The sequence below is a fragment of the Rhamphochromis sp. 'chilingali' genome, assembly GCF_963969265.1.
Source record: "Rhamphochromis sp. 'chilingali' genome assembly, chromosome: 8".
Classification (NCBI taxonomy): Eukaryota; Metazoa; Chordata; class Actinopteri; order Cichliformes; family Cichlidae; genus Rhamphochromis; species Rhamphochromis sp. 'chilingali'.
In genome coordinates this window covers 21,464,143-21,489,490 of record NC_137935.1, presented here as the reverse complement: position 1 = coordinate 21,489,490, position 25,348 = coordinate 21,464,143, and the positions used below count along the sequence as shown (strand labels likewise).

General features: G+C 39.4%; 1 protein-coding gene and 1 long non-coding RNA gene across 2 annotated transcripts; one reads left to right on the top strand and one right to left on the bottom strand.

The window, feature by feature from the left end:
* The first annotated feature begins 1,544 nt into the window (after positions 1-1,544).
* LOC308401304 lies at positions 1,545-23,170 on the top strand. Its single transcript, XR_013972516.1, has 3 exons — positions 1,545-1,688; positions 2,064-4,191; positions 19,842-23,170. It is a non-coding gene; the product is annotated as an uncharacterized lncRNA (long non-coding RNA).
* LOC308401237 (nesprin-1-like) lies at positions 5,523-8,316 on the bottom strand (the record flags this gene model as incomplete). The annotated part of the gene is made up of 3 exons (XM_080889371.1): positions 5,523-6,083; positions 6,161-6,325; positions 8,173-8,316. 3 exons carry the CDS (start codon positions 8,314-8,316, stop codon positions 5,916-5,918), a joined length of 477 nt encoding a protein of 158 aa, XP_080745497.1. The 3' UTR covers positions 5,523-5,915.
* Positions 23,171-25,348: the final 2,178 nt, after the last annotated feature.

Sequence of the window (25,348 nt, the reverse complement as noted above, 5' to 3'; positions counted from 1 at the left end):
AGTTGTTCCATTGCTCATCTCAAATAAGTTTGTGTAATCACTACATCTCCACCTTCCATCATGTCTATGAAATGACACAAAAAACACAGTTGTACTTTGAATATTTCAAGTGATACAGTGAGTTGTACATAGTGTGAGGTATCTGGTTATTTTGTCATAGACTGCATGGCTTTGTAGTAACCTCTCCTGACTCCTTTCTTTGCTTTATAGCTGCATGATTTGCTTTAGTCACTTAGTACATAGAGGACTCAGGTCACTTGAAAACAACAGGCATAGTGTCACTTAACAATGAAATGTTACTATGGGGTGGAGGGTGGCGGCGTTGCATCAGATTTATAGTCAACAAATCGTAAGAACTGCTAGTTTGCTCTGTGGATTGACACAAAAAAAAATTTCTAGATAAGAAAACAGCGCATCCAGTGATCATGTAAATGGTTGCTTGGACACACTCACTCATGTACACACATTTGTGCAGACACACACCCTTCCCATCTGGCTGGCAGCACAGATGGTGGCACTGGGTGATGCTAGGGGCCAAAAGGACAGTTCTAACCAGCTACACACAACCACCCACGCACCCAACCTCAGCCACACACACACATACATATATGCAAGAGGACGATGTGATGCACTTCTCATAGTTTACACATATATGCACAAATGTTCAGCACAACGCAACATGTACATGCAAGCAAACCCACTCAAACGCTTTCCCTTTCTGATCTTCTGTCTCTTTTCCACTGGTTACGCAAACCTAAATGTACTAATGTTTCATTTAGAAGCTCAATGAGTCGATCACTGCTTGTCAAAGCTGAATTTTCATTTTAAATGACATATTTTTTGCAAAAACAGTATGTGGCTGCAGTCGTATGAGAAATTTACTAATTACATTTTGCTCAATCTTTCTTCGATTTGCAGCTGTGGTCTTGCGCTGCTGAAGACCTGCTTTCATTCTCAGCGCGTTCAGTGAGCTGCGTTTTAGCCCGTGTGGCTGGCACAGGTAGCGCATATCAAAATCCTCATTGTTTGTTGAGCAGGATCTACTTTTGTTTTTTCTCAGTCAGAGTGAAAGAGAGAGAGAGCGAGAGAACATCTTTGGAGCAGGTTTTTGATGTGTGCATGCATTTGAAAAAGTATGAACGTACTATGGATGTATTATTCATGCGGCGTGATTGTGAATGGTGTTCACATGTCCCCCGAGCTTTCCCCTCCCAGAGCCTGTCCAGTCCAGTGTGTTCTCGAAGCTTCTCTGTGAGGAAAGGCTGAAAAAAGCAGGCGACGAGAGTGAAAGAAAGGGAGGAGGAGAGGTGGTGATGGAATACATGTGAGGAAAGTGGAGACAGGGGGTAGAGTGGCGGAAGGGGCGGGGACGGAGGAAGTGAACGTGTAAACCAAGTGAGGAGATAGAGGGAGAGACTGAAAAATAGAGGCACAGACGGACAGAGAAGGACAAATATAGAGAGAATGGGAGCATGGTGGGGGTAAAGGAGGGAGAGAAATTGAGGGAAACAGAGTGGGAGAGACAGAGGGAGTAGGCAGAGGAGAGGAGGCGGGAGGGAAGGGATACTGCATTTTAGTGGTGGCACAGACTGAGGCTGCAGCAGCAGACAGAGAACGATGAGAGAGGTAGAAATTAAAAAAGAGCAGCAGTGCATTGTCAGGGAGAGTACGGCAGGATTCCAACGCAGGTAAAATATCAAACTATAAATGAATGAAATATTGACAAAGCTAATTTAAATACTACTATACTGATAGTTTTGACTAACAGAGACTTGGAGAGGCCTTTTCCTCTGTGACAGCAGTTAACCTGCCGAACCATTCATCCTTTAAATCCATGCATGTACCCATCTTCATCTTCCTCTGTTCACCGTCTTACCCTTCATCCATCCTTGTGCCTCTGTCTTCACACCTTTTCTTGCTAACCATCTTTCCATTCCACCCACTCACCCACCCATAAGCTTTTCTGCCCCCTTTTCTGAGAACATCTCAGTGTGTTCTTAGAGTGTAAAAGACAGTGGTATTTACAGTAAACGTGCTTCTGTCCTTTCTTCTCCTCTTTTCAGACTGTCACAACATATTTGGAGAGCCAGCTGTGAGGGTTAAAGAGAGGAAAAATGGACCAAACTTGCTACAGGGACTGCGGCGAGTGAAAAAGGCATTTCACCAGTGGGAAGAGGAGAAACTAAGCCTTCTGTAATCAAATGAGTAAGACTACTAGCAACAGCAAAAACACAGACAGGATCAAGCATTTAAAAGCAGACTCCTGCCTCTGTTGGGAAAAAGTATGACTGGCTCCTTTTTGTCTTTCTGTTTGACTGTCTATCCACAGTCTGTCCTTCTGTCTGTGTCAGCAGGATGAAAAGGCATCATTTCAGCGCCTAGGATCTAAAAAAATGCTGAACAAATCCTGATGGTTGTTAGAGAAGCGAGGCACTAAAAAAAAAAGAACATTTGCAAGCTTCTGGAAGGAAAAGGGAGGAGAGAGCGGTATGACTCAGAGCACAGCAGCTCAAATGCCGCGTTTTCTGCATGCAAGAGGAGAGGTGGAGGGAGATAGAGGAACAATGAGGAAGATATAAAGCGGGGGGGAAAAAATCAGAGAGGACTTGACCAGAATTGAGCTGTCATTAGACAGAAGAAGGACAGGATGAGGACAGAAGTAACCACGCAGGCAGGCAGGCAGTGAGTGATATATAGGCCACGTGAATCAGGTTGCAAGAGGGAGAGGAAGGCAAGAAGAGGGTGAATATAGAAAGTGGAAGGTTTAATTTGACTGAAGCCAGTTGAGGGAAGGTTGAGTGAAGGTTTGCTGCAGGGTTAGTGGATGGAGAACTGCAAAAAAGGACAGTAGGAGGGGATTAATGAAAGATTGTTTGAGCTCCTTGCGGGCAAGAAAGTCCTGCGTGGCTGTGTTTTACCTCCAGGAGAGAACCTGGCAGAGGTTTGGATATGGAGCAAGTTTCATGAGGGTTAAATAGAAGAAGGCAATGATGGAGGGTAGAAAGGTTAGAGCAATATTGGAAATACAATAAAGCACAGAAGGACAGAAAGACGGAGCTGAAGAGAAAACACTGCAGACCAGAGAACATGAGATCCAGCGCACAGTGATGGGGACATGGAAACTTTAACTGTGACAGCAGCACAGCAAGAGATTGCTGTTAAATATTGATGCCGACAGGCCACTCTGGCAAGAACATGCTACTTGCTCCACAGAGGGGAAAACAGAAGAGATGCAACTGATTTCTTTCTCTCTGAGGAGTTTTTACACCAGAATAGTCAAGCTGAGCGATATGAAGCAGAGATGTTGGCACAAAATAACATAAGACATGCAAAATAGCCAGGAGTTGGCTTCCTGGAGGTTTTTTGGGCAGCTGTCCAACTTCTTTGGATTGACTGCAATGACTTTCTAGAGAAAGGAGGACCTTTAGGAAGAGGACCGATATTTGAGCGATCTCATGAGGACCACAACATTTTCTTCTTTTCTACAAGAAGAACACTGATTTACATTTTGGATTGAAATGCTTCACCTGCTTCTACAGCGCCAGTCCTGCCAGATGAGTTAAGCCAACACTGCTGAAGCATAAATGATTTTCTTGTGTGTTTCCTGCAAGGATTAGATTTGAGTATTTGACCAATAGAAGACTGCTTGAGGAAATATGCGAGGAAATTCTTGGACTGAATAAAGTCCCACTGCCTCTTGATCTCTAAACATTCAGTAACTGCCATTTCTCCAACCTGAATTTCTGATTCCTCAAAACATCAAAAAACAGCAACACAATGCCACAATCTCCATCCAGCTGCAAATAGTCCAGCTGTGTGTTTATGTGAGGCTGCGCAGGGGGTGTGTAAGGACTGTGGATGTGCTCAGCTGTGTTTGTGGATATGCTTGTGTGTGTGTAGTGGTGTGTGTGTGTGTTTGCGCTGAGCTTCAAACCCAGCTGTGTCGAAGTGTATTCTCAAAGAGTTACCCAGAACTGCTTGTGTGTGTGTGTCGCCTGGATTCTTGGCACCAGCGACAGCGCTGGACCTGAACAGCAGTGGAAAGAGGGGGGACAGGGAGGGGAGGGAGGAGGAGAAGAAGAAGGAGGCGAGAGAAACCAGCAGGACGGTGGAGAAGAAAAAACTGACAGCATGCTCGGATAAAGAGAAGAAAGAAAGGAGTCTTCGACTGCCCCCCTGGTGCAATGTATGGTGAGTACAAATATCTGCAAAAGCATGTAATGGTACACAAAAATCACTGCTTGGCATGAACGGTGGAGCCATCGTTTTGGTATATGTTCAGTACGTGAGAAAAAACAAAAGATGGCATCACATTTTTTTCCAATAACTTAAAAAAGGGGCATTTTTAGAATTGTCTAATAGGCTGCAATTCTTTGCTGGCATGCTGCATGTTGTCAGCTGTATGCTACCATGTATGAAAAAATTAAACTGGAAAAAAGTCCATTAAGAAATGGTGAAAAAAAGTAGTGGTCCCCTACTTTCTTTTGTGCACCTGACACTGACGACGCAGCTTTCTTCTTTGAAAAAACTGTGGATAAGCATGTCCAAGGGGACTTGTGTTTACAAGTGTCATGTGCACATGGTGGAAGTTTGTTTGGCACGTAGAAAGTGAGCAGAAAAGTCATCTGAAAAGCATGTGGCATATATGTTGAAGTAAATTGGTACATTGTATCTCTAAGTGCTTACACTGCTAGACCACTGCCATGCCAAAAGCATTTCAGATTACGCTTATGCTCAACAATTTTTGCTAAAAATTCTCACAGTAATTAATAAGATTCACAGAAAATGCCAAGTTTCATGCTTGACCAGAGTTTGGGAACCCCAAATTTCTACTTATATGATATGCTTTCACAGCATCTTTGGACATGTGTGGCTGTGTGTCTCTGTGTATCACCTTTTTAAAGATCATATTCCCCACAGGAGCTTGGTCAAGGTGAAAGGTGAAAGGTCAGAGATCAGGGTTATTAAATTAAATTCATTTAATTTAATGCAGGTCATGTGATCTGACACAGTCCATATGATATGCAAGCCGAGGGGGTGACATTATGCATCCATCCACTGATTCACACAGTTTAATGTAGGTCACACACTCAGAAAAATAAAGGTGCCAACTGGAACCAAAAGTGGTTCTTTAGACTGATGCCATAGAAGAACCTTTTTTGGTGCCACAAAGAACCTTTCAAACAATGGTTCTTTGAAGAACCATTTCTTTCAGTGGTTCATTGAAGAACCATTAAAGGTGCCCCAAAGAACCATCAAGAAATGGTTCTTTGGGGCACCTTTAATGGTTTTTCAAAGAACCATTTTTAAAAAGGTTCTTCAAATGGTTCTTTAAAAGAACCATTTTAAAGAACCTTTTTTGAGTGGTTCTTTAAAAAACCATTTTAAATCTTTCAAAATAAAATGCATCATAAATTGAATTTGAGCAGGGTAAAATAAATACGAGCACAGCATAGACATATATTAATGGTTTATTGTCATTTTGTAGTTACCAAAAGACAAAAAGGCATTTTAACCCTCAGCACAACATCACTACTAATACATGTCACATATTAGTGTTTTAAACAGTAATAATTAAATATATTGGCTATACTATAAATAAATATATTGGCTATACTATAAATATATATATATATATATCTACAGATAACACAACAAATAATACATGTATTGTTTAATTAATAAAACATCAGAAAGTGATAAAACACGTTAGAAATAGCTTCATAACAGACCAATAAATCAACACATTTTCATCAGCAGATGTTTGCATGTTCAGTAAAAACATTTCAACAACAAGTTTATGATTAAAATGATCAATGAACTTCAGCCTTACGCTCTGTAATGTACTTTTCATGTTGTACTCATGGCCCTTTGTTAGTCCAGTTTAGGACAATGTCTCTGACGTATGTTTCATATCAAATATATGTCATATCAAAACAAGCCCACACCTGCAGTTGTTTCAGTTTTTCACTGGTGTTTCCTGTCAGCTGGTCAACCTCACTCAGGCGGACATCCATATCAGCCAACCAAACGACAAGTTCCTCCCTTTGTGCTTCAAATCCCTCCCACTCTGAGACAAGGAGCTGAAAGAGAGAGAAAAGAGTCAATTATAAAGAAGAGAGAAAAGTGAAACCCTCCTCAGAAGGTCTGACTCGCATACCTGCAGTTGACCTGTGATGGACTCCAGTTTGGCGTTCACGTCATCCCTCGCCGATGCCAGCAGCAGAGTCTGCAGGGTGCCCTGGAAGAGCTGAGTTAATGTTCGACTCCTCCTGGTCAGGCTCTCCAGCTGGATGACCCGAGGTCTCCCCTCTCGCCGCTGCCTCTGAACACACAAACACAAATTGCATCTGAAGCAGGAGGTGCAGATTTTTTTTGCTATTCTTTTCTAAATCCAGGCTTGATCACGTGGAGGTATTTGGAAAATTGTTTTGGCCAGTGGACGACTGTTGTCTTGCAGAAAGTCAAATCAATCAAACATATGCGATACACAATCAATTCACAAGAACACATTGTAAAAAATAAGTCCAGTTCTTGCCTGATTTCAAGTGAAATCTGCATCAAAACAGGGTGACAGAAGTAAAACGAGTGCACAAAGCCTCACTTTGTACAAGCCTGCTATTACAGTTCTCCTCTATGCAGACGACTTTCCTGTTTTCAAGGCACAACTTGGATCTGCTGTACGAATCTTATGGATACACACTAAATGAAATAATAGTGTGCATGACTCCAGATTCTGATCCCTCATCCTAATATGGTCCCAACATAGCAACAGCAATAATGCAAATGCTGAGGCTTCAAAATACAAAGTCCATAAACCAATGGCTGACATGGGTTTTATCATAAGGGTGATAAATATACAGATTTCAGTCTGTCTTAGAGATTTGATTTTCATTTACCTGCAGATGCACTATACGTACCTGCTCCATGGTTTTTCACAACATTTTGCATATCACTATTTAATACAGGAAGTACGTGAACTAAAACATGTCATCGGTCTTTGTGAGAGGACCATATTAATGAAACAAACCTCAATGACATCATAGGGATCCCTAAAGATGCTCCTGCTGCTTCTCTTCCTCCTCATCCTAAGCTTCCTTCTTCTTGTCCTCGCCTTCCATCCAATTGTAATTCAATCTAATTGTGTTTCTGCCCCTCCTCTTCCTCATTTTGTTGGAGCTGTGAACACAGTTAATGTGAATCTGGATTAATTTGTGCAAACAAGAAAAATCTACAGCTTTTTGGTCAGAGGTGCTCTTGTGATTTAAGCCGGGTAGAGTAGATTTATGTGTTGATGCTACCTGCTTCAGCTCTGGCTGCTGAGTGATATTTACACCCTGGCTGGATTACAAACTTTAACCATGTGCTGAACTTTGGCCCAGCGTTGATACCTCTTGTTAGTATAACGACCTCTTCTTAGCTTGTATGTATGATGTATGATGGTGGATAAATGAAATATACAAAAAAATTTAACTATATTACAAAAGAACATCTATCTTGGAAACATCAAATGACCGGAGCATAACTTGTCAACTAGTCCGAAACTAAGTTATGCAGGAACAGTCAAAGACACACCTTCTCATGTTTGAAACCATTGTTTGAAAGGTTCTTTGTGGCACCAAAAAAGGTTCTTCTATGGCATCAGTCTAAAGAACCACTTTCTATTCATTTCTATATAATTCTATTAGACAATAAAGAGTTATCTAATCTAATTATTCATTCAAAACTCTTATGCATAGCTGTATTTTATACAGCTCATACAGAATTCAAAGTACAGGTTCATGTGAGTATTTAATGTACGGCTCAGATCTACAGAGTTTCTAGAGCAGACACAGAGCTCACGTCATAACAGGCTTCAGGCGCCATTTTAGTGACTTTAACAATATATTAAATTTTAATTTCGGTCTAGCTGACATTAGGTTATGTACGCAGCACGCAATTGAACCACAAATTTTAGAAGCCAAAGGTTCAAATTAGCTGGGAGCAGCTTCACTTAATTATAACAGTGGTTTTGTTAGGAAAACTGTTTCTGTATACCGGATACTAAATTGCGCTGACCTCAACGGCTAACGTATCTAGCTAATCGCTACTGTTAGCACAACATTAACAGCAAGCTACAATGACGAGTAACAAAAACAAAACAGTAATAAGGTTTTAATGGAAATGTTTTACCTTTTCTAACAGTCCCAGAATCCACAGCTTCAAAGTCCAGCAGGTACTGAAGACTGTTATCCGCCTCGCTGTCACCGTCCGTGAGTTTTTTTTTCCCGAAAGGTCAAGGCCCGCCGCTCGCACACTCTGTCTGCGCATGCGCATCCCAACGACTGACCCCCTAAGTCCGCTCCCGGGAGGTTATAGTATGACGTGTTCTGACGTCACTCTCTCTCCCTGTCATTTATTTGGCTCGAAACACATATTAACAAATTGCTCAGTGATGAACAACTACTCAGATCATTTACCTAAGTTGTGATTTGTCAAAACGAAGTGTGTGTTTATTACACTGACATTCTGTTCTGCAATTGTTATTTACTTGTATCTTATAATTTGACTTTACATACTGCTGGATGGTTTGTAAAGTTTACAATAATTAGTATTATCATTATGCTGTATTTTCAAAAATATATAATAATCTCAAAAGTAATGCCTTGGAGTAGAAAATGGTAATGCTTTATTAAAATTTAAAACTAAAGTACAGTATTTGAATGTGTGCATTGTGTCTACTGTTTGTTAACTCACCATATTCATAATGTGTTTGTGGGGTTAGGTGTGTGTGTGTGTGTGTGTGTGTGTGTGGGGGGGGGGGGGGGGGGGGGGGTTAGGGTCTTTAGGCTTTGGCCCCCACCCTGCCACCAGTATATTTTTAAGCAAATATTTCTAACTTTTATTTGAATATTCAGTTTCCTACCATCTTCTCTTAAAGGGTAATTGCCAGGTAACCTGCCCTCCCCCTTCGCACACACATGCACACAAAGAAAACACACAGTATAATTCACAGCCTCATTATAGTGAATAAATATTTATGCCATTTACACCATCAAACTTAGATTGCTAAGGATGAAGAACCTTTTGTTCTTTAAAGAACCATTTGTAATAGCTGAAGAACCATCCACAAAATAAAAAGGTTCTTTGACGTATGATGGTTCTTTAAAGAACCATGAAGCCATCTGAAGAACCATTTAAGAACCATAATTTTTCTGAGTGCATGATAGCAGTGCCCAGAGGGTCACATGACATCCAGCCTGGGATTTGAATAAAAAGTGACTCATCATCATTTTTAACCACACAATATTATTTTGTATTAATGGAGAATTAAAGACTTTCAGTCTAGGAAATATCTTCTAGCTCTCCTAACAATTAACAACAATTCAGGCAAAACATAGAAACAATTCCCCTGAGCACAGTACAAAAATGTTAACGTGCCTAACATAAAGTGAGAAAGCACTTTCTATATAGGTACATGCCAAAAGAAGAAAAAAAAAAATCAATAAACATCAGAGCAAGTTTGGACCTGAGGACTAACCTGCACTGAGTAAAATAAGTTGTATGTATGGTGTGATTTGCTTGGGACCAACTAAATGTTCCATGTTGGTATTAGAGATGATATTAAAATGTCCACTAATATTTGACATGCTGCAAAGATCACTTTGTTGTTTCTGAGAAGAAGCTAAATATTTATAGCATTAGCATTATGCTTTGATTATTTTACATTTTATTAAAAATTTTTTTAAATCAAGTATAAAATGCAATGTTGTTCGACCAGAACCAACAAGCTGAGTTGAGTTGTTGAGCAGTTAACTCAGCGAGTTCTTGTTATCCCCGTGTTTCTCCGACACTTTCTCACTCACACAGATGCACTCCATCTCTTCCCTTTCTGTCACAAACACATATACACAGTCACTCTGTCGTGAAGTAGGCACCCTCTTTGCTTCTTCTTTCCACACAAGCACACATACACACATCATTAACAACACACATGCACCAGCGTGGAGAAGGAAGGACTGTTGCTGAGGAGAAGTGACAGTTGCTTGATGGCCGCTGGCCTTATATTCCAGCAGTGCTGGCCAGCCAAGCCCGTAATGAGGCTGTGTCATAAAGATCTGGCTCCCACACCATCACCATGCTGTAATGCAAATCAGCTCTGTGTGTGTGTGTGTGTGTGTGAGAGAGAGAGAGGACAATGGTAAAATTACTCTATTTGACTACATTACTATATATGCTACATTCTCCACAGCACACGGTGCCCATACATGTTTCCTTTGTGCATGTGCGTGACAGTGATCTAAGACTAAACAGAGTCTCTGTTCAGTGTGGCAAGTACAAAAACTGTAAGATTAATGACTGAGACTTTCTGTGAAGTCAATAATTCTACCAGTCAATGACACCAATCAATACTTGCAATTCCTTCCTTCCTGTGACCACTACTGGCTATACAGCCAACACATACAGCACAGTTCACCACAGGATAACTTAAATCTGCTATTGTAGTTGACATTATTATTATTTTATTTGCTTAACAGTGACCTCACTGTGTACAAATAGCTAGATTAGGAATCAAGAGGTCAGATTTTCTGTTAATGAGAAGTCAGCGTTGATGAGTTACACACAGAGAGACTAGGTTTTAGTTACCATAGTTTCTGTTGGCATAAATAAGCTTTATTTATTCATATATATCCATCCAGTTTTTATTTATCCAATGTTATTTATACAGCACCAAATCACAACAACAGTCACCTCACGGCGCTTTATATTGCAGGGCTCTACAATAATACATACAGAGAAAAACCCAACAATCATATGAACCCATATGAGCAAGCTCTTTGGTGACAGTGGGAAGGAAAAACTCCCTTTTAACAGGAAGAAACCTCCGGCCGGCAGAACCAGGGTCAGGGAGGGGCAGCCAGCCGCCTGCTGCTGAGGTGAGAGAAGGAAGATAGGATAAAAGACATGCTGTGGAAGAGAGACAGAGATTAATATATACATATATATATACATATATATATATATATATATATATATATATTTACATTTTTGATTGTATTATTATGAGACAATTATTTTTATTATCATCAGTATGAGATGTGTAATAAATCACATTTATTTGGAAGTATAAAAGACAAGGGGAAGAAGATAAAAAAAAGTTGTACTGCTGGTTTTAGCCTTCCAGTACCTCCGAGTGAATAACTAGTAATAAATGGAAGCCGACTACAGGAGTATTGTGGCTCAGCAGGAAGCACGCAGATATTTTTTTATGCCTTAGTCTTCATTTTGAGGTCATCTGGATTAAAAAAAAGTTAATATTATTGTTTCCTATTTTCCTATTTTCAAATTATTAGTCACATAATAAGTCACTGAAGGGTCTTTGTTCAATGTTAAACAATACCACCATGATCCAGATCATCCATGGATAGTACTATCTTGTGACATACTGCTGAACAGTGTCAGTATGCAGACTACTAACTAATGCCAAACTAACAATCAATTATTTTTATTTATAAAATTCCAAAACAATCCTATCACATACATTTATCTCCATTTCCTTTAGCTCTTCTTTTGTACCCCTACAATCCTTTTTAGTATCAGGTCCTCTAATCGCTTACTTACTGGTTTCAATTGTGACATATTTATTTGTAATGCTGTTGCTCTTATTAGAACGTTAGGATTACCTGACTGGTATTGATGGTTTGGATGCTAACAGATGAAGCACAGAGGTGGAGCCTTCTGGCAGGACTGTCTCTAATTATGTCTGCATCTCTACAATGTGTCTGTCATTTTAAACATTCAAGAAATATTTCCAAGGTAGAGTTTTACCAATATTGCTTAGTTCATTAGTACTGATGCATAGCAGGCTATTTGGAGCACACACTATTCAAAAATATAGAGAACCACTGCCAGCAGAAGCAGCATTTTTTTGTATATGACTAGAGGCAATAGATACTTTTATCAGTGCCTCCACAAATCTGTTATCTATTATGCATTACTACAGCAATAAGTGTATGGCTACATGGACATAACTCTGCAGTAGCGAGTCTTGTTTACTGTTCTCAGGCTGATCTTCAATCAATAATTCTACTGGCATAAATATTTAATGTATATTGTATATTGATAATAATACAAAACCTACTTGAGTTATTTTTTAGCTTGTTGAGATCATTACACAGCTTCAAAGGAAGCGCACCATACAAGAAAATAAAACCTGCTGCTGATATTGATGCAAAATGAAATTAGTTACTTCTACTGATACGATATCATTCTAATGTAAAGCATTCATCCCACAAGCCTCAGTTTCATCTCAGGATGTTTCCATGAGATTGCTTTGGTAGCAAATTGCTATGTGACCTCAGATTCCGACTCCCATATGCACACTGCGCTGTAGATGGACCATCTGTAGGGAATTTATATAACTTCCTATATAAATTAATCTGACAGCGATATAAGCAGAGGAGCTATCTGCACCAATTATGATGAATTTTATGCATGAGTTTTACGGGGCAGACTGCTTTGCATTGCTCAGTCAGCGGGGGAGCCGATGGTGAATTCCCCAGTGTTACTGCACTTTACACTGCCCTGATTGTTAGGTTCAAAACAAGTTCGGGATAATCGCTATTTGTGAAATATTAGCAATAATTTACAGATCAGATTCAAATTGTGATTGTTTTTAAAAGACTTTAATCACATGCTTTTCTAAAATATTACTTCTCAATTACGCCTCAAAAAAGCTGAACAGTCATAATTAGGGACATACACGCTTTTATTTTTCGTTTTTCAGGAGGATTCCAGTATTATACTGATTTATGCTTGCCTATACTGCAGGAATACTTTTTTTAACAAGGCCATTTCATTAGAATAGGCAAATTAACTGCTCTAGCCGTGGTAAAAGGATAAAATAGTAGAGTACGATAGTCCAGTGCAAAAACACATTAGGATATTTCAGTGCTTTATGGTACAAATATATTATAATATTCAAAAGGCTAAGAACTAAATAGGATATTTTATTGCAGCTCCTTCTCTTTTGTTCTTGAAATAGCAGTGAGTTATAGAGGTTTAAATGACTAAAATATACAGCATGTATTTAAATATTAATTCAAATCGAGTAAATGCTTGAGCTGCTTCAGTTAGTTCTAATGTGGGTTCTTAAAAGGAGAAATGAAGGAAGCAAGAGGGAGAATATAAAATCCTGAAATAGATTTGAAACTACCCAGCCTGTGTGAACGATACAGCATATTACATGTACAGTATACTAGTGTATACACTGTGTATATATATCAGTCAAAAGTTTTAGAACACCCCAATGTTCCCAGTTTTTAATTGAAAATTATGCAGTTTATCTCATTGCACTCTGAAATGAAAGCATAGTACAAATAAGAAAGCAGAGTTTAAAAAGAAATTATGGAATCAATTTATAGATCAAAATGTAATCTAAACTTTTGACTCTTCAAAGTTCCACCTTTGGCAGCTGAACACACCCGTGTCATTCTTTCTATAATAGAACTCAAATATTCTTCAGAAAGTTCTTCCCATATCTGTTGCTGAAGCTCCCATAAATGTGCGGCATTGTAGATTGCTTTGCTTTCAATCTTCTGTCCAGTTCATCCCAAACCAGCTTGATGGGGTTTAAGTCTGGAGGCTGTGCTGGCGACTCCATGTTTTCAAGCTTACCATCTTGTTCTTTTTTCCTGAGGTAGTTCTGGCATACCTTGGACTTATGTTTGGGGTCATTATCTTGCTGTAGGATGAACCCCTGGCCAACTAGGTGCATACCAGAGAGTATTGCATGGCGCTGCAGAATGCTTGGTTCAGGGCGCCTCTCACTATGTACAAGTCACCGACCCTGGATCCAGCAAAACAGCCCCAGACCGTCAACAAACGTCCTCCTCCATGTTTGACAGTTGATGGCACAAACTGTGGAACCCTCCTTCCGCCTTCTCAACGACACACAAAGATTCTGAGTGATGAACTGAAGATTTCAAATTTTGATTCATCAGCCCATAATACCTTCTTCCAGTGTTCAGTAATCCAGTGTCAATGTTTTATGGCCTAGGCAAGTCTCCTTCTCTTATTCTCACGTCTAAGCAATGGCTTTCTTGCTGCAACTCGTACCGTCAAACCTGCAGCTCGAGGTCTTCTCACTTAACACTGAGACTTTCTTACTACGACCACTATTATGCTTGAAGCTGTTGTCCTGTGAGCCACCTAGCTGCTGTTAACTTTCAGAAACGTATCCTCTGATTCAGTTGTGCCTTTGGGTCTGCTTTTGGGTCGGACCTCTTCTTGTCAGCGTTTGCCTTTTGATGGTGAAGGAAACTGTACTCACTGACACCTTGACTTTCTTTGCAATTTCTCTGTAAGAAAGACCAACATTTGTGTTATGGTGTCTCTTCCATTGTGAATTGCCTTTTTCTTGTCATTTTTGTAGTAACACACTACGTTCTGCAGTACAATACCCTCAAATCATGAGTGTTAGAGAATCGACACCCACCCACCAATTCACTGTTCCTCTTCATTAGCCACAGATACACAAATGCATGCATATTCATGATGTATATGTACATTTATAGCAAGCAAAACAACCATCCAGATCAATGTTTAATTTCATTGCACCTTTTGCAGTGCAATTGAACTTAAATACTGTAGGTAGTAGTAATTTGAGATATGTAACATGGGTTTTAGTAGTATTGTCACTTCTCAGTTGTAGTGATTGCAGGTCCTTACATTGTTGCTATTAAACAAGCAAAGCGAGAACAGCATTTAATCAAAGCATCACAGATCCAACAACCAAAGTACCACATAATACCATTGCTTTTACAATAGCATAATCAAAGACATAATTATCATAATTATACTTCTGATAAAATAAGAAATTAAATCTTCAAAGAACCAGACACAATGCTTGAAAATTCATTTCAGTTCAATTGTGTTTATGCTCATATCCCCAAATCAAAGCAATAGTTATCTCATGGCACTTTATATTGTAAAGTAAAAAGCCTGCACTGTAAGAGAGAAAACCCCAACAGAAAAAGAAAAAAGGAGAGCATAGAGAGACAGGCCAAAACAGAAAGTGTGGGAGAGAGAAGACAAATTTTAATGACATGTAGTAATGGTGCATGAACACATACAGTGGAAAGATGGGAATGGAGAAGACATGTTCAGTGCATCATGGGAAGTCTCCCAGGGCCTGGGTCCACCACAGCATAACTAAGACACATCTCAGGGAAAGTTTTAAGCTTCATTTGAAGAGGAGAGAGGGTTTCTGCTGCCTGAATACTAACTGGGAGTTGCCTGCAGTCTGAGAGCAAAGTGCCCTCTTAGGATAATATGGTACTATGAAGTCTTCAAGAGGTGATGGGACTTCATCTGTGTGTGAGGGGGGGGAATGCATTGTTGTTGCATTCTAACACTATGCTATAATGATAGGTAACAGGTAGCTTGGTATGTGGCTTCATAACTTTAATGGACTTAGAGCCTGTTGCTCAGATATCTACTGCATGTGGCTGAGATGCACAGCAATCTGGTTTGGGTCTTATTGTTCAAAGAAAAACATTTATGAAAAATATTGTATTAATTGAAAAGTTTCTAGTAGCTATTTGTGAAGGAAAAGCATCAGTCTTCTCTTACTTTAATTTCTGTAAGAGGATCAAATGGAAGAGCCTTTAACAGGTGGCCAACATTTTTTCATCTCCAGCATCCATGACTTAAACTCACAATCAACACCTAACATCAGAAGTGGTGAATAGTTGCAATGTGCTGTAGTTCAAATGTATTCTACTTTCTCACTTTTTCTCCTCTATTTCTATGCTTTATGGCTTCAACTTTTGAGGTGTGCCATGAATCCCCTTTAAGTGGGTTGGAAATAATCATGTTACACTGCTGAATGACTCAACTGCATCAAAAGAGTGTGCTGTTTCTCTAGTTCTATACAGGACATGGACACAAAAACAATCGCACCCTTGGGCAACCGGAACAGCTGTTAGATGTTGAAATGTTTAGCCAGCAGACCACCAAAATGAAAAGATTGAACAACAAGTGTAGAGAGTAGAGAACCGGGGCAGAGAAACTCTTTGAGGATGAATAGCTACTAGTGTTTACTATGTATGTACATGTCTGGACTTACTGATGTTAAAGAGTTCAGAGGGAATATGTACTCTTTCATAACAACACATTATAAAAAAATATTGTTTCTATGGCCAGTTTTTGTCAATACTACTTCCTTCCACTGTAAGGGCGTGGATTATAGAAAAAAACTGGATGAAAGTGGACTTAGTCATGGATGGTTCAGTGTACTGGACAGCCCAACAGTCTTACTCATTTTAGAATATATTCACACACACACACACACACACACACACACACACACACACACACACACACACACACACACACGCTTGTGTCGTCGTAATCCTAACCTCCCTTTTTCTGTGTGCTCCCAAATTGTCTCCAAGGACGGCTGATAATTCCCTCATCAGCATCTGACCTTATTCATTTTTAAAGGACACCACTGATCCCTCACAGCTCTAGTGCTTAGCAACAGAGCATACGGAGGAACAAAAGCATGGAAGAAGACATAATGTAATGAATTTTACAGACTGTGGATTTTGAAGAATTTTGACAAACGATTTAATTGAAATATTGGAACCAGCTAGAAGAAAAGATGCTTATATGAAATTGCTTTAGGAATATTTAAGAAATGATGAGATTGGGGTACATCGATTCAGTGGCAATAAAACATTTGTGAAGCCTTTACAGTTATCAGGATTTCTAAATTTCTGAAGGTGTTTTAGTTTTGGATACCACGAGTGCCATGTCTCGTACAGAGAATAGTATTTTTGCATTACCAAAAATTTATCAGCACATAGCCAATGAACAAATAGCAAATTTCGCACACATGATGACTGTACTGTCCACACTTATTTATATTGTTCACTACAGGACATGGGGTCTACTGTATGTCAAAGCAACATACTTGCTGATTTTTCTCTGAGTGACAGCTGCCTGTTGCTGTTTTGGAGACAGCGCTGGAATCATTCTTTCCATCTCTGTCGCTGGTGTTGAGCTGTTGTGCTAAATATGCGTTTTCTCTCTTGGAGTTGAAGAAGAGCTCCTCACAGAGAGGTCTGAGCCTGGTACTGCACGGGCAGTCTGCAGGCACCGAGTGGAGCTGTGCTCACTCATTTCTACAAATTGTGTAATGTCAATAATGCATGAGTCAGCCAGTAGTATGGGGTACTGTGGTTTGTATTAATGTTACTATTATATATTGACAGAATTATTATAGTTTTGTACTTTCTAATTAGCTTTTTATTTTCATTTTATTTCGACTTTTTGTGTTTTAATTAAGTTTAGTTTCACTTAGTTTCCAAATTAGATTTTCTCACTTCAGTTTAGTTTTCTTTGTTTGAAAATGTTTAGTTTAGTTTTAATTAGTTTCAGTTTTTGTTTTAGTCTTTTAAATTATTGTGGTATGGTATGTAGGCACGATTTAGGAAAATCAGAACAGGTATTACAGTAAGAACACAGCCCTACGAACACATAGTTTGAGCTACATGTATGAAATTTGGCTCACACGTGTATCATGCTGAGGCGAACAAAAAAGTCAGTGGGACCACTGATGCAAACCCAACAGGAAGTCCGCCATTTTGGATTGAAGGTGCCATTTTGGCTCTAATTTTTCCATTTCCAGGCCTCGTACTTTTGCGAACTCCTCCTTGGGATTTGATCGTATAAGCTTCATATTTGGTCAGTGTCAACTACACACCTGGGCCATATTAAATTTTAGAGCTTTTGAGTTTTCAGGATACGGTGTGACCGTGGCGGCACGGCGAATTTTGATCATTCACCATGAAAATCTTATTGCCTCTCATTCTGTTATACATTGTCTGATCTGGACCAAAGAGCCAACATATAATAAGGATCCACCCCTGAAAAAATTTAAACTGCCACATTTGATATCAATGACAGCGCCACCTAGTGGGAACAGGAAATGTCATGTTTTACACTTTGGGGTACAGTATAGTGATGGGTGACGTCTGCAGACTCAAATTTCTCCAGGAAAGCCTTAAGGAGTTGGTCTTGGGTTACATTGAAAAGTGTGAGTTTTCACGAAAGGGTGTGACCCCGAAAGCATGGCGAACTTTGACGTCTTGCCATGAAGAAACAAATTAGTATAACTCAAAGAAAACCAGTCTGATCAGTATCAGACTTTACAGGCATGATGTCAGACCTGCCCTGAATAGATTGATATGCCCATTGTTAGGAATATGCAGAGCGCCACCTAGTGGGAACAGGAAATGTCATGTCTTTCACTTTGATAAACTGATTTTCACAGGTTCATCAGGTCCACCTCAAAAGTGGTAAATATTAACATTAGTCCCTCATGATGCTTCAGTAAGAAAATTGTGAGTTTAAACTGAACGGCGCACCCTGGTGGCAAGGCGGTTCACCATGAAAGATGAAGTGGCTTTTGAGGGGCTTGGAAAGTGCAAAAACTCTTGGAGTTTGGCCCACACCTCCAGTGTGATAAAGGCTTTGTTGTTATATTTTCATGGAATATTGTGAAATGGCTCCACAGCGCCCCCTACAAAATTTCAAAACATCAGCCCCTGCTGTGTTTCATCCATGAGGTTGAAACCTGGTAAGCTTATGGAAGATATCAAGATGTACAAAAAAGTCTTTTCAAGCAATATCCTAAATCCAACAGGAAGTCAGCCATTTTAAAATTAATGTGTAATTTTGGCAACATTTTCCCCTCTTTTCAGGCCTCATACTTTGACAAACTCCTCCTCATGATTTCATCAAAATGACGTGATCTCTGGTGCATGGAGTCTATAGACCTTTGTGATAATGAATTGTAAAGCTTTTAATGTTTGGCGAAACGGGGTGGTCATGGTGCCACATGGAGGTTCACTCACTAGCCAGAAAGTAGCAATCTGCTGTCACTCAAAAGCACAATGTCCAATCTCTCCCAAACGTGGCAGCCATGAGTCGAGAGTCGAGCTCGTAAATGTTCGATATGCCATTTGTCAGTCATGGTTAGAACGCCACCTAATGGGACGACTATAATCATCATCGAACGAGATGAAATTTTAGCTTGTGGTTCTACACATGATTTCCATCAATGTGACATCAGATCGGATGTGCTGGGTGTAGGTGTTGGGCGTGGCTGAACGCGCGGTGTGCGAGGGCCCTCTTAACGCTGCTTGCAGCTTTAATTTAATTAGTTTTTCTCTGGTACTTTGAACACTGAAGTGATGAGAATGAGAGATGAATTAGGTGGAGGAGGGAGGAGTAGGGTAAGGATATAAACATGCAAAGACAATGAAGTGGGGTCATGTAAGGGTTGGATACAGCACACACAAGATACACAGGGATACACAAGTTAGCTAGATCAAGCCAGATCAGCTAGAGCTTAACAAACAGCAGGTTGCTTGTAACTGTCCACTACATACATCACACGTAGTGTTTTTTATTTTACCAAATCACTGCATTTTTTGTAAATATTAATATTTTATTGTATTTATTGCTGTGCACGCTTATTATTTCTCTTTCTGTAGGGTTTCTTTGTGTATCTGTAATGTTAGATATAGTCGAAGTTTAATTTTGACATTGAGGTGAGATGCTTGACCCAACTGTTGTGTCTTATTTGTCAAATTTCACCAAGTGTTTAGCAAATGCAAGAAATAGTAAATATCAAAAGAATGCAGGAAAAATGAATGTGTTTGTGTTGTGATGGGGAAAGAGAGGAACAGTTTTCAGCAATTCTGTGTTAGAAGTAATGAACCTGTTTCTTCCTCTTCTCCTTTCAGCTTTGTTGCTGTCTCTTAATTCTTCTTCACTGTGTCTGTTGCTAGGCGTCACGCCCTGTGGGGGTGGGGTTCTGTGATGGTAACAATGGTCCCGGGCAGCCGCTATGTCTGCAGCGCTCACGCAAGAGAGGATGACTCCACGAATGACCGTGAAGAGCGAATCTTAGCAGTGCTGGGCATCATTGGGACCATTCTCAATCTTTTAGTGGTCATATTTGTCTACATCTACACCTCCGTCACCTAAGGCTTTCTGCTGGACTTGAGCATGGAGATGCTGGCACAATACTTTTACCAACACTGCCATCCCTCTCTTTAAGTATTTCTATACTAAGAGGGTTTGATTATTTGACGTAAGCGCTGACTTATGAGGATTGTTGGCAGTTTGATCAGCTGGATTGTAACTATTTTTATCTACACCTGCATCTACACTGTTTACTCCTTAAGACAGCTCTGCTCTGCTAGCTAAAGACTGCCTGCAGTCACAGAGGAGGAGCTTCATGTGGAATTGCCTGGACGTTCCTGTACTGTTCATATTAACTGTGTCATTTCTTTCCCCACAGTGTGTCCATTATGGCAACAGTGATATACTTGTATTTATATTGCTCCATGACTGTGGGCTAACATTTATGGGATGTCTCAGACAGCAGGAGAGGAGGTCATGATTGTCTTCGATTTAATGGTGTTCAAATTTGAAAGCCATGTTCCTTCCACACTTTTGTGCAAACTTAAAAAAAACCCAAAACACTGCCATTTATCTAAAAGGTCACAAAAACAAGACACTTTTGATTCAACCAGAACAAATGAGTTGATAAGAAAGGTATATGCTCCTAAAACTATTACTTGGGACCAAGATTGTTAAACTAATTATTATCATTATCAACAGCGGGATCCTTTAGCCTATCTGCTCCCAACACCCATAAATCTACTTGAACAGAACATCGATACTAACACACAAATAATCCAAGCGTCCAGTGAAATACCACTTTTATTAATTAACAGATTTCTTGAAAAAGTTTTACATGGACCTGACGTGTCCATACCTGAGCACACCAGAAGAAAGATTCCTGGCTGTGCTAGGAGTCATTGGCATTGTCCTTAACCTCCTGCTTCTAGTCTTTGTCTATATATACACTTCTATCTGATACATCACAGTTTTTCTGTCAGAATACAGTGCTGTTTATCTATGATCACATTCCTCTAACTTACTACAATGATCACATCTTGCATTAAGGAGGTTATTTTATTGCACTTGTCTAAATTGGTAAACTGTGACATGGTTTATATCGCATATGGAGATTGCATCTCATTCTAGTTTGTAATGGAAATACAAAATGTGAAAATATTTGCTCTACAGTTGGTTTTTTATACAGTACTCTTACACATGTGTGAATCACGAGATGTTTACTTAAGCTTATATTGCTGTATTGAAATACTCTTTATAACGCTTTGACCAATATAACTCATTGAAGTGTTTCTGTTCATTCCACACAATTACCGATATTAAAAACACAAAGACATGAAACTGGATGACGTTTTAGCCTTTGCAGAAGCTTTGTACATCAGCAAAGATCCCTCTGTGCATAATTGGGGCCACAAAATGATCGTCTGTGTTGTGTTGCCATGTTTCTGTGATTGGATATGGAAACCAGGCACAGAGCAGCAACACAGAGTGCAAAGCATGAAAAAGAGACAATGTCACACAAATCAAGACTGTGTACTTTTGCAGTGCGACACAAAGGACTACAACAGTGATAAACAAACTGGTGAGAAACAGCATGGCTTGTCAGAAAAAAGAGGACATCAAATCTCTCTACCAAGCTTCACCATCTGTCTTGAAACTCGGAAAGGCACAAAAAACTCCCCGGGATTTGGTTACAACCTGTTCAATGGAGCTGCATGTCATTATGGATATAATTTTAGGTTTAAGAGCTGTGACTGTATTGGAGGAGCAAAGCAAAATGAAGCTGACAAGCAAGCAGGGAGGACTGGCTCGAATCTACACTTTATCCTCATCATTCTTTTCTCCACCAACAAGCTGACACCAGAGAAGACATAGTAACACGTGAGTCCCTGCTGTCATTTCATAGAGCACAGGAACCATTTATTTCCTAAAATGAATGACCAGCGACTCTGAGTGCTCTCTTAACTTTCTGAGATTTCTGTTGGCTTGTGTGGAAAACCTTGATATTTTATAATTTCTGCATATGATTACTTGTTACACTGTGTATGTAAGCTCTTAGGTTTAGTAGCAATTTGACATTGAGTGTTTTGTTTGGTTTGTTGTCAAGTAAATCCAAAAGTCACAATCACTATACAAGAAAATGTTTGGAATGAAACTCAGTGTAGATGGTTCTGTTGACCACAGTCTATTTTTATAAATTGTACAGGGTTCAGACAAGTGGATAATAAGTGGCCACCACAGACTAGCTCCAAAACTGAGTTAATCTCCAGGGAGTCCCATGGTAAAATGACCAAATTTACAACAGAAATGACCATGTCTGAATTGTGGGATTTAAAAAACCCTTCTCTTTAAAAAAGTAATTGCATAGGGGTTATTTTTTAAAAATATATAATTTACCTGTTTTAAATTGTATTAAGGCTTAAAGGCTTATTAGTGGCACAGCCACTTCGATTGGCAGGTGTGTGCAGACACTTGCTGCTGTATCCTGTAGCTGTATGCTAAGCTTCACCTCTGCTAGCCACAGAAAAGTACCTCTCAAAGTATATGTGGTGTTGGTGCCTTTTGGAATATTTTTAATGCAACTATCTGACAAATAACATGGCTTATTGAGAAGTTGATTACTAACAGCTGTCAAAGAAATCCACGCTGCAATTTAAGTGAGCGATATTCTAGCATTTTGTTGTACTATGCACTACTTTGCAAGTATCTGTGTATGTGTTATGCACCCATACAGTCTATGGATGCACCTTGCTAACCAAGCTTGCTAGCCTTAGCTGTATTACGCCACCCTCTCATCCAAACATGGTCACTTATGGCCAAGGAAAATGTATGTGTTGGCAACCAGAAAGCTAAAACCAAGGCTTTAAAATGGAACTTCACGAACCAATGAATGATTTCATGGTGGTTACATCAATCTTTCACATGCGGTGAAGAAAATTCATTTAAAGATGCATAAGCAACTTACATGAGAACTCTCTGAACTTCTCACTTGCACATTTACGCTTACACAGATTATGATTAGTATGTCTTTTCTTGCAAACCCCTCACTGCATTTTCCCCTGACCTCAAGTAGCACATCAAACTCTTTCTGCAACATTATAACTGGAGGCTATAACCTATAACCTGTTTAATTATGTTACTGTTTCTTGCCCTGTTCATTGTGTAATCAATGGAATCAATGGACTACCTATAATAATAAAACCTACATTTTAATAAACTGATTTTTTTTCCTGTCGTTGTTTTTGAACAATTCAAGTTTTATGTCTGGCAAAGAGTATAAAGTATAAACCAAAAAGTCTTCACTTTTGTGCTCACACACCAGCTGCTTTCATATCAGTTTGTGGGTTTATCTCCACCTTTTATAGCACATAAGAACATTTTAGTGCTAGCCTACTTAGATCATTGAGACTTGCACCTTTATTTCCTGTCACATTTAATAATTTAGTTTGTATTTTAAGTGTGAGTTGAGACACAGAATGAGGCAAACCTTTGGTTTGATGGAAATCTGCTGTAACCCACTAAACATTCGACATTGGATAGACGTGCAGAACTTGTCTATATTGGGTCTGTTGGTCCATGACCAATTGTGGACATCTATATGACTTCCAAACTAGGTCCACAATTTGGGTGTCCAACCACGACCCGACTTGGACATCATTATGATGTTCAACATTTGAACTTTGGACTGGCTACATTTTTTTAAACATCATGTGGACATGCTGCGGGAATTTTACATGATTAATAAATATAATATTTTTGTGTTTACAAATATCAACATTGTTGTTATCCAAATGACACATATAAATACAGATTATATATACACTAGCATGATTGATTATGTGTTAGCCTATTGATTTATTCAGTACATGTGGGGGGTTTTCTGTTATTCTACATTTTCCAGATTTCTTTAACTGGTTTATTTATTTCAATTAATCAACATATTTGCTTTCAAGCACATGTATTGTGAAATTTTTAAATAGCATTGGCTGGTGTACTTTGCAAGTATCCTGCTTTATTGTGAAGAGATTTGTAAAAGGAAGTGAATGTGATTGTGATCGGTAGCAGGACTGAGAGAAGTTGCATTATAAAAACAAGATCTATATATGAGTTTGACATTGAAAAAACAACCACATTTGGACCATAAATAGCCTGTACATGGAGGTCCTACGGATGACAGCACTAGATGTTCAGTAGACATCGAAAGAAAGGTCTGGCATTATAAAACAACCCCTTCAGTAGACCAAAATTGTACCTCCAAAATTCACATATAAAAGACGTCACTTCACGCAGTGGGTGGACTGTGGCAAGGAAACTATGCAGAACAATGTGTGAACATAGTAATATGCCAAAATGCCAAAAGCAGCTCATGATTGTTTCCTCGGAGGGCGCTCTCTGCACCGGGGCTGTTATTGACCGTGGCTGCTGGGTCTCTGGGGTCCTCTCAGCCTGGTTGGGGGGCTCCTTTGCCTCCCTCCGGCTGTGTGCCCAGCCCGGAGGCTGCGGTCTGTGACCGGCTCCCGGTGCAGACGGCTCTCTGTTATAATGTTTCCTCACTTGGCTCATGCGAGCCCAGCCCAATTTTTACTCTTTAAGTGTGCGCGTGTGTGTATGTGTGGGTGGGTGGGGGTGGGGGGATATATGTGTATTGAGAGTGTGGGGAGTGAGTTGGAGGGTGGGGTGGGCTGCTTTTAACTATGTAAAGCACTTTGTGCTACATTTTTTCTGTATGAAAAGTGCTTTATAAATAAAGATTGATTGATTGATTGATGAGCCAATTAATTCATTAATTTATGTATTTTTTTTTCTTTAGGTGACTTAATTATATCTAGCTGTTTGTGTAGTGGTTGATGTTTAACCCAAACCTAATCCAGCAGTAAGAGAAAATAAAAATGATATTGGATCAGCAGGTAAAAGTAAAATGTAGGTGCAGGTGGAATTGGGGCAAAATCTAAAAAAAAGATATTACAAATATTACAAAGATAAAGATATTACAATGCAAAAGTAGCATTGCTGTGCCCATCACAGCATGCAAAGGAAACACTGCTTGTCCAACCCAGTATCATGGCAAGAGTGTAATAGACATGACGGTCCACCATTTCCATTTCACTTTTTAGGCAGAAGTTGCAGTACGTTGTAGTAAGCTGCAGTACCAACATAGTTAGATATTTTATTTCAAGCCAACATGAAAATAGTCACGGGAAAGTGTTTAAATAGAGATTACTAACACATTTATATGTAAATATATATTAGCCACCTAGTTAAAAAATGTTTCTGCCATAGAACGACGGTTTGAAGTATACAGGGTGGGCCATTTATATGGATACACTGTTATAACATGGGAATGGTTGGTGATATCAAAGTCCTGTTTGTG